Source organism: Fulmarus glacialis, unplaced genomic scaffold (genome assembly GCF_000690835.1).
Source record: "Fulmarus glacialis isolate BGI_N327 unplaced genomic scaffold, ASM69083v1 scaffold745, whole genome shotgun sequence".
NCBI lineage: Eukaryota > Metazoa > Chordata > Aves > Procellariiformes > Procellariidae > Fulmarus > Fulmarus glacialis.
The window spans coordinates 703-15,929 of record NW_009214658.1 but is presented as its reverse complement, the minus strand read 5'-3'; the positions used below and the strand labels follow the sequence as shown (position 1 = coordinate 15,929).

At 48.2% G+C, this 15,227-nt stretch overlaps 1 protein-coding gene across 2 annotated transcripts; it reads left to right on the top strand.

The window, feature by feature from the left end:
* Positions 1 to 6,221: 6,221 nt before the first annotated feature.
* On the top strand, positions 6,222 to 13,805 carry IP6K1 (inositol hexakisphosphate kinase 1). 2 transcript variants are annotated; one of them, XM_009578611.1, is made up of 5 exons: positions 6,222 to 6,462; positions 8,824 to 9,034; positions 9,658 to 9,839; positions 12,153 to 12,328; positions 13,208 to 13,805. In XM_009578611.1, the coding sequence occupies exons 1-5, from the start codon at positions 6,240 to 6,242 to the stop codon at positions 13,715 to 13,717; spliced, it is 1,302 nt and encodes a 433-aa protein (XP_009576906.1). In that variant the 5' UTR covers positions 6,222 to 6,239; the 3' UTR covers positions 13,718 to 13,805. The 2 variants fall into 2 exon arrangements, with proteins under 2 accessions (XP_009576906.1, XP_009576905.1); XM_009578610.1 differs by having other exon boundaries at positions 6,240 to 6,462; positions 9,655 to 9,839.
* The last annotated feature ends 1,422 nt before the right edge of the window (positions 13,806 to 15,227 follow it).

Genomic DNA, 15,227 nt, shown 5'->3' with positions numbered 1-15,227 from the left:
CCCCTTGGCAGTGACACTGATAGCAGGGACAAGGACGGGCAGGCCCCCGGGCAGCCCGTCCCCCCCTGCCGATGCACTGCATTTCTCCAGTGAAGAAGGGGAAGCCTGGAGAAAAGAGAGCAAGGAAATTAAATCGGTTTATATCATCCCTGTTATGTGCAGTCCTCTCCTGCTCCCCAGCCTGATGTTATCGCAGTAGTGCCAGCTTTTCCAGCATCAGGCCAAACAGGAATACAAGCTGGAAGAAGCCATTTGAGCCCCGGCTTTGGTTACCCTCACTTGCAGACAGCTGCGTGACAGATGTTCACAAAGTTTGCAGAGCACCTGCTCCATATGTTGCTAAACGTGACAGACGCTCCCTGTGCACTGTTGTGTGCTAAGGCTTGGCTTAAAAAACAAAAAAACAAAAGAACAAAAAAAAAAAGAGAGAAGCTACCACTGTAGTGTGCCAGTGTGAGAAAACAGGTATTGTCTGTGCCCTGGGTCTAGATCCCTAGCAAGGACTTCAAGTACCTCATCCCTCCTTGAAAGCATGCCATGCTTTATGACAGCAGAAAGGTCTTTGCAATTTCTGCTAATCTGGCCTCTAAGAAAAAAGCCTTCTTTAACCCCATATCTAGACACTGGTTTTAACGAGTGGTTTAGGCATTCCAGCCATAGTTAAAAGTGCATAGCTCAGCCTTTCTTTCTTCAGAAAGAGCTGAAAAGGCTTGGCTTCCGCTCCTTTCTTAGGAAGAGAAGAGGAGAAAATTCTTGGTCTCTCAGGCTCCTGGCAGAAGTGCTGAAGCTTTGTGATTAGTGTGATAGAAGTATGGCACAAATAGTCTTCCTTCAGATCTCTGGGAGACAGAAACATAGGGTTTGCCTAAGGACTCGTATTACGAGCTTAATTTTATTTTCCATGTGGTCCTTTCCGTAAGTTCAGTCAAGCTTAGATTAGGCCCTTTCCTTGTGCACACTTCAGCAGTTGGTGCATTTGTGCCCTGTTCTTGAGGCAGGAAAAGTATTGGTGAAGGAAGTGTGCTTTTGTTCAGCTCATGGCACAGGGTGGAGCGCACCTATTAGTGGCTATTGTCCTCTCTGGGGCCTTGTTTATTGCAGTTATTCCACCAGCCTCACTGTTGGCATTCTCTTCCTCAGCTGGTATTCTTCAGCAGCTTTTCCTAAGGCTTCTGTTTCACTTTTGTTGCGTGCATACGGATCGTATTCTATTATCTGGCCTTGATCTGAAGAACCACACTTGCCTTGGTGAGGGCAGCGTGTCCAAAAAGGACTGTATTTGGTAATAGTTCAAGTGTTGGACAGGGTGCAGGGGAAGGCTCAGGATTCAAAGCTGTGTGCTCAAGCAGGCTAGGAAGGTTTGTAGCTTCGTGGATACAACGCTGGCCAAATGTTTCTGGTTACATCCTGAATGTTGCTGCGGGTTCTTGGAGAGTTGTGTTCTCTGCCCCGGTCCCAGGGGTCGTCTCCATTTTCCGCTGACTAGACAGACATGTCTCGGGCCTGTGGGTCAGCTTTTGTGCTGGGAAGCTGATCTCATAGCACAGTAGGAGATGCTTTTTTTTCTTAGACTGGGTTTTCTTCTGTAGAAGTTGGGTCACCCAATCCAGCATGACTAGGAAACACCATGCTTTTCAGCGTGGATGCTAGCTGCTGCTTCTCTTTGCTAACAAGTCTGGCTCACAAGAAGCAGTCACCAGGTACCCACTGACCACATGCTGTAGTCCTCTTGCCTGGTATACTGGTATTTTGTATTCTTGTGCTTTGCTTCTGACTGCTTTGGGGTTGTTAAGGGAAAGTCCAACTTTTGTCAGCGTGACCTTGAGGTCAGTATTTATCCCTCACCTGTGGCCCAGCTCCAGAATTGTCAGAGGCCATCTGCCTTAGTCTTCAGCACCGCAGGTCCTGAGGGCTGGCCACAATCGTAGGAGCCGCAGCAAGGCGATGCTGGAAAGATGGATGTGCAAGCTGCTTACAATGAAGTGTGAGTCAACAGTGCTTAATGCAGTCAGCTTTCTCACTGTGTAATACATCACAATTTTAAATGTTTGTTCTCCTTTTTATTTTGGAAAATAGCTTTACTAGTGAGTCATGAAGCATTGCCAGTGTTCCCATACAAGACGGCTTATAAAGAGTGGGAACATCAGCATCGTGGTGCGGTCTGCAGAAATTCTCACATCCATTGCAGTGCAGCTCTCTGCCCCCACCTCTCAAGTGTGTGGTGACCTCTGAGGCTAGTTTCCCTGTCACCTTAAGTTACCCCATCAAAGAGGACATCCCTGCTCTTCCCACTCCCTTGTTCCTGTGCTGGCATCCTCAGGTGGCGGTGCTCTGCCGCTGTGAGCTGGCAGGAGCAGGCATCTCCTCGATTCTGGTGGTGGTCTGGTAAGACACCGGTAGTCTTCAGCCAGGGTTCAGTAATGTTTAAGAGTACTCTGGCTGGGTCTTCAGGAGCACAGCGCTGTTTGTTTCTGTGGAGGGGCATATTCCCTTCTGGAGGGTAATGTTGGTATTGGGGGCAGGGTTTACCCCACTTAATGGTTAGGAAGAGCAGAGTTACCTTGTGTGTCTTCCTGACTCTTGTTTGAAAACATTTCGTGCGTTACTACAAGAAAATACAGCTTATTGCTCCTCTTTATGCCCATCCTGCTAAAAAGTCAGTGTTTGAACAGTGAAGTATGCAGTTCAAATTTGGAGCAGATACACTGACAGACAGGCGTCTAGACTTAAACATTGTAGAGTAATTTCTCTTCCAGTACAAGAGTTTTTTACTGGGGGGGATAATGGAATATGGGATGTGGTATGTCCTATTGGTAGTCACCGGTAACTCTGCTCTGGAACCTCAGCCCTCACCTCTTGCGAGTCTGGCTTGATGGGCGATCTGTCTTGCTAACTATAGATCGGTCTGTTGGAAGGGGGGATGCTAAACTGGCCTGAATGTTTTACTGCTGTTTGAGCTATAGTGGTGGTGTTGGAGGATACCAAAGGATCTGCTTGGATGAACTGGTCTCCCTCAAGCTGTTGTGTGGATTGTGCACTGTGTTTTACAGTATAATTGGAAGGACTTTGAATTTTATAAGCCAGCTAAAATAGTTGAACCCATGCCTTTGTTTGACAGAGGAAGGATGAGTAATATTTAGGCCTTCAAATAGTTTTCTACTTTATATTTGTTTGAAACTGCTGGGATTCTTCTGTCTTTATTTGTGGGTAGTGTCCATGTTTAGTAATAACCCTTTACTGGAGAGTTAGTCTGATGAAAAACACTAAGCTGTATCTGAGCTATAAAGTGTCTGTTTTTCAAGCCCTGTAGATAGCTTCCTCTTTAAAAATGTTGTCTCTGAAATGCTACTTGCCACAAAGTATTTTTTCTCACATTCATCTGTTCATGAGAAAATATTGGCTATATCGCTGTTTTCTTTAGAGCGTGTGGATGAATATGTGGAACTGTCGTAACGAGGTTTGGACTCTACCCACCTGGTGCCCAGCTCCTTGTCTTGCGTCACAGCCACAGAATTTTTTTTTTTTTGTGGCTGTCACTCCTTCTCAGGTGTAGCTGCACATCCAAAACTTGTCACGTTGGGTTTTCTTGGGGGCGGTGGGGTACTTGGCAGTGAGCCTGGGGCACTTCTTGGTGGCTGCAGCCTGTTTTCATTGCCGCATTCCCAGGAGCCCTTCGACGACTGCAGTCATTTCATGGATATCTCTAGTCCATGCAGTGGAGGAGGCTTGAGGGACTCTGCAGAGTGGGTGGCTGCTGTCCTCAGAATAATTCAGGTGGCATATGCTTCGTTGTTGCTCGCCTTACGAAGGCTCTTGAAATGAGGGAAAGGGTTCAAATCTCTTGCTCTGATGGCCGAAATCTGCCTGTAGCCCTGAGGTGAGGCACTCCTAACTGTGCGAACAGTCTGCGAGGGCCTTGGGGAGGGGGTGTGTATCTGCCTGGGTGTTTGTGATCTCCATCTGAAGTTAGTGAAGGTGTCTGAAGCTAATGAGTCTGCTTAGATAATCCCCCTTCTCTAAAGTATGGATAATAGTACTTCCTTCCGTCACTGGCAAAACTGAGACCCTGAGACATTTTGTGGTTGGCTTTCAGTGAAAACTGGGACTAGTACCATTCCTGAGCATCATATGCATGTCTCCCAAGTCTGGCAACTACTGTTATCGCACAGGTGAATCTCTTCTATTTCTCTTGTCTTGTGAATTTTAAACTATAGGAAGGTGTGAAGTTAAACTTGTCCCCTATATTGTTTGGAATAACTGAAAACTCTGCTTTAGTCATTGGCAAAATAAAAGATTGAATCCAAGACAAAGCTGCGTCAACAAGGGGAGATTTAAGTCTGTAAAGCATTCGTCTGAAATCTGTGAAGTGCTGATCTGTTGCAGATGCTGGCACTGTGCTTGTTCTCGGATATTAACTACCATTAAACCAAACTAAAATGTATATGACATAAGCAAGCCTCTGCTGCTTGAAATTTCTTCTTGTTGATAAGGCAAGTAAGAGAGAGGAGAGAAATCCACAGTATGGTTTTTGTCTTTGTGATACAACGTAGGCTCTGAGTGAGTTTAGGAGACAGAGACTTTGCTTGAAGAGACTTTGATACGAGTTGCTCCAGAGAGGGACCATCTGTGGTGGTGTTTTGGGTTTTTTCCCTCCTGTTCCCTGCCCCCCACCTTAAAAGCCAGCTAAATATTCACATTGTTCCCCTTACGCTGAATGTAGTTGTGTGGTCATGTAACCACAAAAGGAAATGTTTTCCATCGGATCAGTGAGATGATTCAACTCAAATGTACGTACACTCATACTATCCCAAAATCCAGTGCGAGGGAGCGAGCAGGAACGTGCGGACTGGGAGAGGGAAGCGTTGTCCTGCTGCGAGGAGCTTTTGGGTTAAACATGTTATGAAGTAAACCTCCTCCTTCTGAGCTGCATCTCTTAATGTGATTGAATTGGAGGGGAGGGAGAAGAGCCCATCTTCATCCAGAACTTCCCCCAGCCTGGCAGTGTTGTGTAGCTGTGGAGACATCCCGTGGCCAGATGAGGAACAGTCTGAACCATGTCCCTTGTTCAGGCCTCCAAGATTCCTCAGTTCTTAAATTATTGCCCTTGGCTGTGGCTGTGCTAAGAAACTGGAAATTTGATGAATTCAGAAACTGTAGTCGCCATATGGTTCTTGTACCAAAGGCTTTGGATAACTCATCGTTGTGAGGAAATCCTGTGGTGTTTTCCCCAGCAGCTCAGGAGCAGCTATGATCTAAGCTGGAAAGGGCAAAATCATCTGGAGAGAATTTGGACAGCTTTACTTGTCCTGTGGCTGTGCTGGGCACTCTGCAAACATTAAAAGACATCTGTCTTCTCCAAAGCACTTCTAATCTCATTTGGATTTAGTGATCTCTCTTGCCTGCCTCTAAAGATCAGGGACCTGTTGTGCATGTAGGTGCTGTGGAAGCATCAGGAAATAGTTGTTGTCCTGAAGGGTTTAGAGTAATAAAGGAGAGAGTCCGAGTGGAATCCATTCAGTTACAGCATATGCACAGCAACAGAATGACTGTCTTATTCCGACAGAGCTCAGTGTCAGAGCTTGAAGAGAAACGAGTCAGTAAAGGAGGAAAACAGTGTTAGAGTACGAGGTGAACAGGAATTTAGTCATTTAGATGTTAAAAATGCAGAAGCACAAGGAGTGGAATTCAGATTCTTGAAATGTTTGTTCTGCCTGTGTCAGTCACTGTTACTGATAGGCAGGTGTGGGCTTGGTTTTAATTGTGCTGTAGCTCACAGTTTGTGCTCCATTACCACGTTGCCTTACCGATAAAATGAACTAAAGGAAGGAAATAGTACTTGCTAAAGATGGGGAGGCTCAAAATACTCATATCTCCTCCTTTCCATGTCTCCTGTCAACCCTATTGGAGAAGCTCTAGATGAGACTGCCTCCGAATTAGTGTGTGTTTACCTGTAGGATTAAAGAGGTGGTGAGCAGCATGCTGGAACAAGTGGGATGTAAACAAAGAACAGAAGAGGAACAGTTATGGATATAAATAAATACCCAAAACTTTTCCGAGCCAACAGGGAGTGAATGCAGGTGCTCCTCTGTTCACAGGACTCTCCTTTGCTTTTTCAGATCTTTATAAGGAAGCAGATTGCCAGGATTTCCCCCCTGTGGCTGCCTGACTGCTGCTGAGCTACCCCTCCCAGCCCATGTGGCTCTCCCCATGCTCCAAGAGTGCAACTGGTGCCCAACGCAATGTGTGTTTGTCAAACCATGGAAGTGGGCAAGTATGGCAAGAATGCCACTCGATCCGGAGACCGGGGGGTCCTGCTGGAGCCTTTCATTCACCAGGTGGGCGGCCACAGCAGCATGATGCGCTACGACGACCATACTGTCTGCAAGCCCCTCATTACCAGAGAACAGCGCTTCTATGAATCTCTGCCCCCTGAAATGAAGGAGTTCACACCTGAGTACAAAGGTGAGGCCTTTTGTCATTCCAGAATGCAGTTACATCCTTCAAGAACCTGCCCTCTCATTTTCCTGCAGCTACTGATGTCTTGCTGTCTTTTGGTGTAATTTTATTTGTTGTTTTTAATTCTCTTTTGCTGGCTAGCAATTTGATAGGAGCAGTTGGAAAGGAGGAAGTCTTTTTTTTTTTTGTAGGCATGCAGAGTTTAATCTGCTCCTCTTTCTAAACAGAGAATATGCAGTTGTAGTCTGAAGCTTAAGGTAATGGATGTGTAACTGAAGTAACTCTACTACCAAGTTACTGTCAATTACAGCCTTGACCTTGAGCAAATGAAATTAGGTCATATACTGAGCATTTGCACATTCCAGTCCTGTAATTTATTGCTTCCTCATCCCATCTCTTTTATGGACCCGTATCAGAAAGCTGCTGAAGCAGGAAGCATTGCTTTCCCAGCGCTGAGGTGAAGCCTTGTCCCCAGCTGCTTTGAAGGAATGGAATTTTCCAGTATCTGTATCATTGTAGGAGGTTGGCAGCTCATCTGTATCTTTCAGAAGCTTGATACACTTTCAGCCATGTATTCAGGATGGTGACACTGGCAGGTAGCCTTCTGGGGGACACAGCGCTCCTATTGCCTCTGCTGCTTTGTCACCGAGTGGCATTGGGAGGATGGTGCTTCACAGACAGCTGGGACCACCATCTGTTCAGGGTCTTGCCATTTGATCTGGCTGCAGCCTGAAGGTCTCGAAGCAGTGTCAGCTTACCTACCTGTGTCTGTATGCAGATCACGAGTGAAGGGTATAGTCTTCAACAGACGGGTCTTCTTGTACCCTCAAGCCACTCTGGGGCCAATACGGTGCTCTAGTAACGCATCAGAAATCCCAGCTGAAGCCTGTGTAGTTACTAGAATTGATATGGTGTCAGGCTTTCCTTGGAAGATGTATTTAAAACTGTTGAAGCTGATAGTCCAGATGGAGACCTGTCTTCTTGAAGTCAGATACTTCCTGGTAGCCTAAAGGCATAGGACATGCACCTCCACCCCAGTGTGGGATTTCATCCGAGAGTCCCATGCAGTTTCCTGATAGTCCCAGAAATTGTTCTGACTGATCTGGGGGAGAGGAATATTTGGGATGATATTTTCTGTCTGAGCACTCAGGTGTTACTGTAAGATTGCCCTTTACAGAGATATCTCGAGGAGCACGTCCAGGCAGCCAGAGCACTTGGAGTGGCATTTATGTAGTGACATGCTGGAGTCCTGAACTGCTCTGAAGTTGTGTTGAGCTGCGTGAACCTTGTTAGTGTTTTCATGTGCAGATAAGGAAAAAGGAAGGACAGTAACATGATGGCCTGCATCAGCTGAGCAGTGCGAGGTTTCCTCACGTTTGTGATGAATCATTTGATTCGGTGCATCTAGCATCTGATACTCCTAGCAGCTATTCAATCCTGGTGACAAGCTAATGAATGATTTTTGTCATTGCAAGTTAGGAGATGGGCTGATAGCCCCATTTTCAGGGCGGGGAGACTCCCAAAGATGAAGATGTCAGCCCTAAGTAGAAGTGTGAGCTGTCCTGCTCTGTGGCTGGCCAGCTAGATATACTCAGAGTCTGTGCTGTGAAAGATCTATACCTTCCCTTGGACTATGTTGCTTTCCAGGAGCCTTCAGAAGGTAGAACTGGACAGGACACAAATGGTCCTGCTTGCCTGTACCTGGCTGGGGTAGTTTTACTTCCAGAGCCCCCTGTTTTTATTGCTAGGAAGCCCTGGGAGTTTGCAGATCCCTTTTCTGCAAGACTGGCTGACTTGTGATGAGTGGCAGGTGTCACCTCAGCCTCAGAGCTCTGTACTTCAGAGCTCAGATGCTGGAGAGCTCCTTTAGCAGAGAAAGTACACTCCTCCTTGGCCAGCGATGTCCTTGTCAACAGCAGGAACGCTTTTGCAGGACATAGATACTTACCCCAATGAACTAGATACATATTTCGTATGCTTTGCCCCCCTCAACGTCTTGGTAGACTGTGCTTGACTTTCTCCAGTTTGACGACATTTGCTGCAAGACTGAATGGAAGGAAATAATCACACCCCTCAGCCTACCAGCTGCGCTTTTGTCCTTAATTTCCTGTGGGTGGCAGAGCTTCCCCTGCTGCTGCTGAGTGTTCCCTCAGGTAGTGACACAGGGCACTATTTGGGGGATTTCTTCTCTGTGCTGTGCTAACAACATTTGGGTTCTTGTAGTCGTAAACCTCCTTTCATTGGTCTGGATTTGCTTTGCTGCTCTGTGAGCTACACTTTCCTCTCCCCTGTTGAACATTTAGGTGCTAGTGGTTGTGTATTCCCTCCCCTGGGAAACAGAACTGACATGTCCCTTCTCTCTGGCAGGTGTGGTATCTGTCTGTTTTGAGGGAGACAGCGATGGCTACATTAACCTGGTGGCCTATCCCTATGTGGAGAACGAGGCTCTGGAGCAGGATGATATGCCAGAGAGGGACCAGCCGCGACGCAAGCACTCGCGTCGGAGCCTTCACAGGTCAAGCAGTGGCACTGAGCACAAGGAGGAAAAACCTGGTCTGGCCAGTGACAGTACTGAAAGGTAAAAGCTTTGAGGGCCCAGTGACAACATGATGAGCAGGAAGTGTCTCTTCCCCTTTCAGCTCTGGTGCTCCTTTTGTTGAGAGCATTTTGCACTTCCACACAGTCGGCAGGCTGTCTTGCACTTGCTAGCCCACCAAACTGTGGCACTGCAAACTGCGTTAGGAGTTTTGCTAGATTCAGGACGAACCTGTCCACGTGAAGTGCTTCTGACACAGGATAACCCTTGGCAGTTTGTTGGATGTGGAACCAAAGCATGTGGAGCAGATTCAAACACTCTTCAGTCCACCTGGTTATTAATCCAGAAGTTTCTTCCAAGGGTACTTTGAATACTGGTCTCTGCCTTCTCACACCAGCTGGAGCTCCCTGAGGAACAAATGTTCCTGCTTACTCCATCAATTGCAGTACAACCTAGCAGAGATGTTCGACCAGATCCTTGAGCGTGGGTCCACAGCCCAGGGTATTAGTGAGGATTTGCTGTTAAGAAGGTCTGTATTGTGTGAAGTGTGCAGCAGGAGAAGGAACAGGAGATAGTTGTGTGCAAGGGGAGGGTATGACAGTTGTAAGTATCTGAAGAGTGCATGGATTCCAACAGGCAAGTTTGTTCTGTCTTTATACCAGCAGCATCCAGGAAACGAAGAGTCCCAGGGTGGACTTGCACATCCATTCAGATGTTCCATTTCAGATGTTGGATGGGAACAGTGGTCTGAGCTCTGAGAAGATCAGCTATAACCCCTGGAGCCTGCGCTGTCATAAGCAGCAGCTGAGCCGCATGCGGTCAGAGTCCAAGGACCGAAAACTCTACAGTATCCTTGGGAAGCAGAACGGAGTGTGTCAGGTTGCTGCTGCTGCTCTGGCCTACACATTTGTGCCAGGGGCAGCTTGTTTCCTTTGGCTTTCCCATTGTTCACACAAGCAAAGCTGTATTATATGTTTCTTTTTACTATTCCTTCCTGCTTCCCATACAGTGACACTAATGTCTGACACTAAGAGAAGCCATGTTTCTAGCTAGATTCCATTCTAGTTTTCTTTTTTTTCTGGTCCTTCTCTTTGTTGGCTTGTGTTTTGAACTGTAGTTTTTCATGTCAGGCTTTGCCCGGCAGCAGATACAGGTCTACTTTGTTCAGTAATCCCTTGGGAGGGAGCTGTGTTTGTCCTTGTCACCTTTCTTGAATTTCTTCCAGTTCTACGGTATCCTTCTGGAGACCATGACCAGAACTGCACACAATGCAGAAGATGCAGGTGAACCAGAGATTTCCACTGGTGTTTAATGCTGTTGTCCCTCCTCCCTCATAATTCCTGACACACTTTTGTTCTAAGTGCTGTTTCGTTACCCCAGATCCCACTCCTGGCTGGTAATAGTTGTCTCAAAACACACTGCTTTATGCATTAAAAATCTTTTTCTCCTTATCTTGTGTGTCAACTCTAGAGAATTTGCCTGCCCGTTTAATGGCCAAGTCAGTCTCATAAGATTCTTGTGGAGTGTTTCATAACTGTTCCTCACGTTTGCAACCTTGAGTAACTTAGTACTACAAGCAAATTTGTCATCTCGCTGTTCACTCACTCTTCTGCATCACTTGTTGAATGGTATGGATCTCCACACAAAGACCTCGCTGGTGACTTTGGCTGTAAGACCAGTCAGGCTAGTCTGTAGTTCCCAGATCTCTGCAAATGAGCGTTGTGGTGGCCCCCTTTCAGTCTCCTGGTACTAAGGCAGTGTTAAATGAGTTACACATCTCTTATTTTCTGTTCAACATGCAATCTCTTCTCTTGGCATTTCAGTTTGAGAATTCTCTGAACTCAGAAAGAGAGTTCTGACTTGGGAATCCCCTAAGCTCTTCCCCAGTAAACAAAACAGCAAAATATTAATCTTATTTCTCTTTACAGGGGGTCTCTTCACATGCCCCCATCCCACCCCCCTCCCCTGTAGCTCCTTTTGTACTTTCTCTTTAAACCCTGCAGGCAGGGGTCTGGGAAGGGAAGTCTGACTGGCTTCTTCATGTGATTGGGGATGGATTTGTTATTTTCTAAGCCTTCGCAAATGACTCCTCGTGCTTTTGTCTTGAACTTGCCAGCTTGTGGGTTTTTTTGTTGTTTTACCTGCTGGAGCTTGATTCTGTTTTCCTCACACAGAAACAACCTTACTTTTTACAGCTGTATTCTTCATCATTTTAACTGTGTGGGCTTCCTTTTCCTATTATCAATTGTGTGCTTTGAGCCTCCAGCTTTTATTTTTAAATAGCCTGTATCACTTGCAGAGAAGTAATTATTTTTGGCTGTCCTATTCTTTTTAATCACACTTCCTTATTTTTATGAAGTTCCTCTTTCAAAATCAAGCATAGTTGATGATAGATTTTTTTCTAAATGTTAAACTTCCTTGCAGGTTTAATGTAGCTGTGCTCTGGTTGCCATTTCAGCGTAACATGTTGAACCGTGCCCTGCAGGGCTATTTGGGGCAAACTTCAGGTTGTTTTTTTTCCCCTTTGGGACAAGCTGCTGCACTGATTGTCTCGGGTTTGTTCTCAGCACTGTGCCCTAATGGAGGGTTTGCCCATTGTGCGTGCTGGTAATTGAAGGCTCCCGTTACTCTTCTGTTTCCTGCCTTTGTAGCCTCTCCGGTTTCCCCCCTGTGTTGGGCAGTGTTGCTGCTCTGGGCAGGCCAATAGCAACAGTACTCTGCTATTACTTGAGCCTTGAGTTTTCAGTCCGTGGGGATTGTATTGTTTATCCATATGGTTAAATTGCTAATTTGATTAGACTATAAGCTCTCCCTTAATGTATCAGCAATTCTTACTGGCAGATTGTGTCTTTCCCGACACTAGCGTTGTGCTCTTCGGTTCCCCCTGCTGAGTTTCCAGTACGCCGGCATGTGATCTCCTTGCTTAATGTTGGCCGTTCCACTTTCCAGGCTGGTTTCTTCTACCGAGTGTGAAAGCCTGGGCGCTGCTGTTTGGGTTTTGTACTTTTCTTCACCTCCCCAAATAGTTTGTTCTGTCTGTTCTTTGGGTTCCTATTTGTTTGTTGCCCAACCCTATCTCCTGCTGGCCCAAGTCCCTGTCTGTGGTGGCCCCAGGGAGCGGTGTCTCTGACAGGTGAGCTCTCCTTGACATGTCTCCCAGAGTTCCTTTTGCTGGAGAACGTGGTGCATCACTTCAAGCTTCCCTGCGTACTTGATCTGAAGATGGGGACCAGACAGCACGGAGATGATGCATCTGAGGAGAAGGCTGCTCGGCAGATGAAGAAGTGTGAACAGAGCACTTCTGCCACCTTGGGCGTTCGCGTGTGTGGGATGCAGGTAGGGATCCCCGAGGCTGCAGGTGCTGCACCTTCCCTTTTTACAGCCCCTTTAGACCTCCTAGTTAGTTTTCTGCTGAGCACTGAGTTACAGCGTCTTCCACTTCAGGTAGGTACACCAGTGTTCATAGTACGTGCTTTTTGTCTTCGTTTCTAAGCCTAGAGCAAAGGAACCTGCTTCTCCCAAAATGGCCCACTTTATCCAAAGCGGTTTTGTTTACAGACAATTAGGGGATTTTCTAATAAAATTATTTTTGTGGCTTAGTGTTCAGCTAGAATCACAGTGCCTGGGGAGGGAGGTGTCCCTCTGTCCCAGCATCAGCTGACACTTGCTTCCGTACTGTATTGGGAGTTAAGAAGTTGCTCTCCTCTTGTGGCTAGGCCCCGCACCCAAGGATTTGCTGCTGGTGCTGTTGTGCAATAGCTGCTCCTTTCCCCACCCGCAGAAGGATCTTGTCATCCAGATCTCTGCCCACAGACTCGGAAGCAATGAGGGCCCCTCATTAATCACATGCCGCATAGTAACAGCAATATGTGCCGGCAGCTCCTGCTGCCAGAGGATTGTCCGAGTTGCTGTAAGAGTCGGCTTTTTAAGCCTTGGGGTCTGTGGTGTCATGCTTCTTGGGGACGCTCGGACTGAAGAGCCACCCTTTGGGTATCCCGGGAGAGAACCAGTGCTTGGGCACCCTGGCTGTGCCCATGGGATGCACCATGAGCTGCTTTGGGATTCAGGGAGCCAGCAGAGCTGTTTCCTGCTCCCTCTTGGGTGTGGTGGGGACAGGACGAGTTCCCTCTGCCCTGTGCAGGACAGCTCAGGGCGCTCTGTGCGTGGCCTTAACCTGTTGCTTGCGCTTGATGTGTGTTTCCTTTGGCGTTGTAGGTCTATCAGCTGGACACAGGGCATTACTTATGCAGGAATAAATACTATGGACGTGGTCTTTCCATCGAAGGCTTCCGCAATGCCCTCTACCAATATCTCCACAATGGCATTGAGCTGCGCAAGGACCTCTTTGAGCCTGTCCTCGCCAAACTGCGAAGCCTGAAGGCAGTTTTGGAGAGACAAGCCTCCTACCGCTTCTACTCCAGCTCCCTTCTCATCATTTACGATGGGAAGGACAGCAGGGCGGGTACGTTTGTGGAGCGCCGGCCGGAGATGCGCCTGAAGCGGGTGGACAGCTCTCTCCCGGAGAGCCTTCAGGATGGCGGGAGCACGGAGCCCAGCTCCTCGGCCCAGCCCAAGGTGGATGTGCGTATGATTGACTTTGCACACAGCACGTTCAAAGGCTTTCGCGATGACCCCACTGTGCATGACGGACCCGACATGGGTTATGTATTTGGGCTGGAAAACCTCATCAACATCATGGAACAGATGCGTGAGGAAAACCAGTAGCCCCGGGCTACGGCCTCTTATTCTTGTCCTGGTGGCAGGAGCAGACAAGACCACCTACTACCACAGGAAAAAGCAGACAACTGGTTTTAAACAATTGTATTGCTCCATTGTTTTTAAATGTACTTGGATAGAAGAGCTGAGGGCAGGCAGAATGGAAGAGCTCCTCGTGCTGCCCAGATGGTTCTGACCACACTAGCTCTGCCTTCTGGAGGAGGCTCCGTAGATGCCTGCTGGGTATTGGGTGTCCTGGTTCTTTGCTCGTCATGTGCGCGTTCTGGAGGGAGGACCTGGATGTAGGGAAGAGAAAGCAGGAGAGCATGGGGCTCTTTAGAGGGCCGGAGCTGTGGTGTGAGGAGCCTCCTGCCTCAGGACCCCCCGGGAGAGCCTTCCCTTTGAAATTCTCCTGGGTTATTTGGAAAGGGCACTCGACTAATAGTTGGCAGCGTCTGTGGGGCTGACGGCGAGCAGCGCAGGTGCTGGTCTGTGTGTTCGGTGTCGCTAGCTCTGCCCTGGGTTTTGCCGATGGGGCTTTGCTTTTGATGCTGCCTTTTTCTGCTGTTTGGGCACTGTGAATAACCAACCCAAACACGGAAATAAAATGACCAAATGCAACCCCTGGCAGAGCTGCGGCCAGGAGGGAATGCCGCACACCTGGAGTTGTGCTCGAGCCTGGGGCCTGCTCGCTCCCCGATGGGGTGGCGCGAGCAGGCCCGCGTACAGGCAGGCACGGGGCTCTGCAAGAGTAGCTCTGCCTTGGACCTCTGACCAAGCAAGAACTCAGCTCGTGGGCTAGCAATAGTATCTGTAGCAGTTAACCTGACCCCAGCGGTGCAGCGGGGCCTTTCGGACCATTTCAACCCTTCCCGTTGTGTAATATTGGTCCCACAGGTTGTACGTGAGTGTCTCCCTGCTGCTGTCGGGGGCCGCAGCGCGAGGCTGCTCTTTTCCGCTGGCGCGGCCCTCTGCCCTGCAGCCCCTGCTCTTCCGGCAGGTCCGTGCACAGGGATGGTGGAAGGGGAGGCCAAGGGTTAGGGCTAGCTTCTGTTCTCCCTGGGGGTCTCGGGGGGGGGCAGGTGAGGGGGGACCTGGCTGAGCGGTGAGTGCCATCGCCTGACTGTTCAGCTTTGCCTCATGGAGTCAGTCTTTCCCAAAATAAATGATCTGTTGGTGGATGGAACAGCCAGCTGGGATGTGCTCTGCTGCCTGGGCTCCTGCCCAGAGCCAGCGCTTCACCCATGGCTTCCCTTGTTGAGGGCATTAACGTTTGATACTGTGGCCTGGTGGTACCGAACCGTACCCCGCTCTGCATCACCCCCTCTGTGTTTCTGTGCTGGGACCCCCGGTTGCTCCTTCCCAGTGTCACTGACTTGTTCCATGGCGTTACCATTACTCTGGCTGAGAAACTGCCTGGGTGCCTGCAAGGCCAGGGTTGAGGGGTTTTTTGGGTTTGTTTGTTTGTTTGTTTGTTTTGTTTGGTTTGTTTTTTTTTTTTTTATTTTCGGAAAGCTTT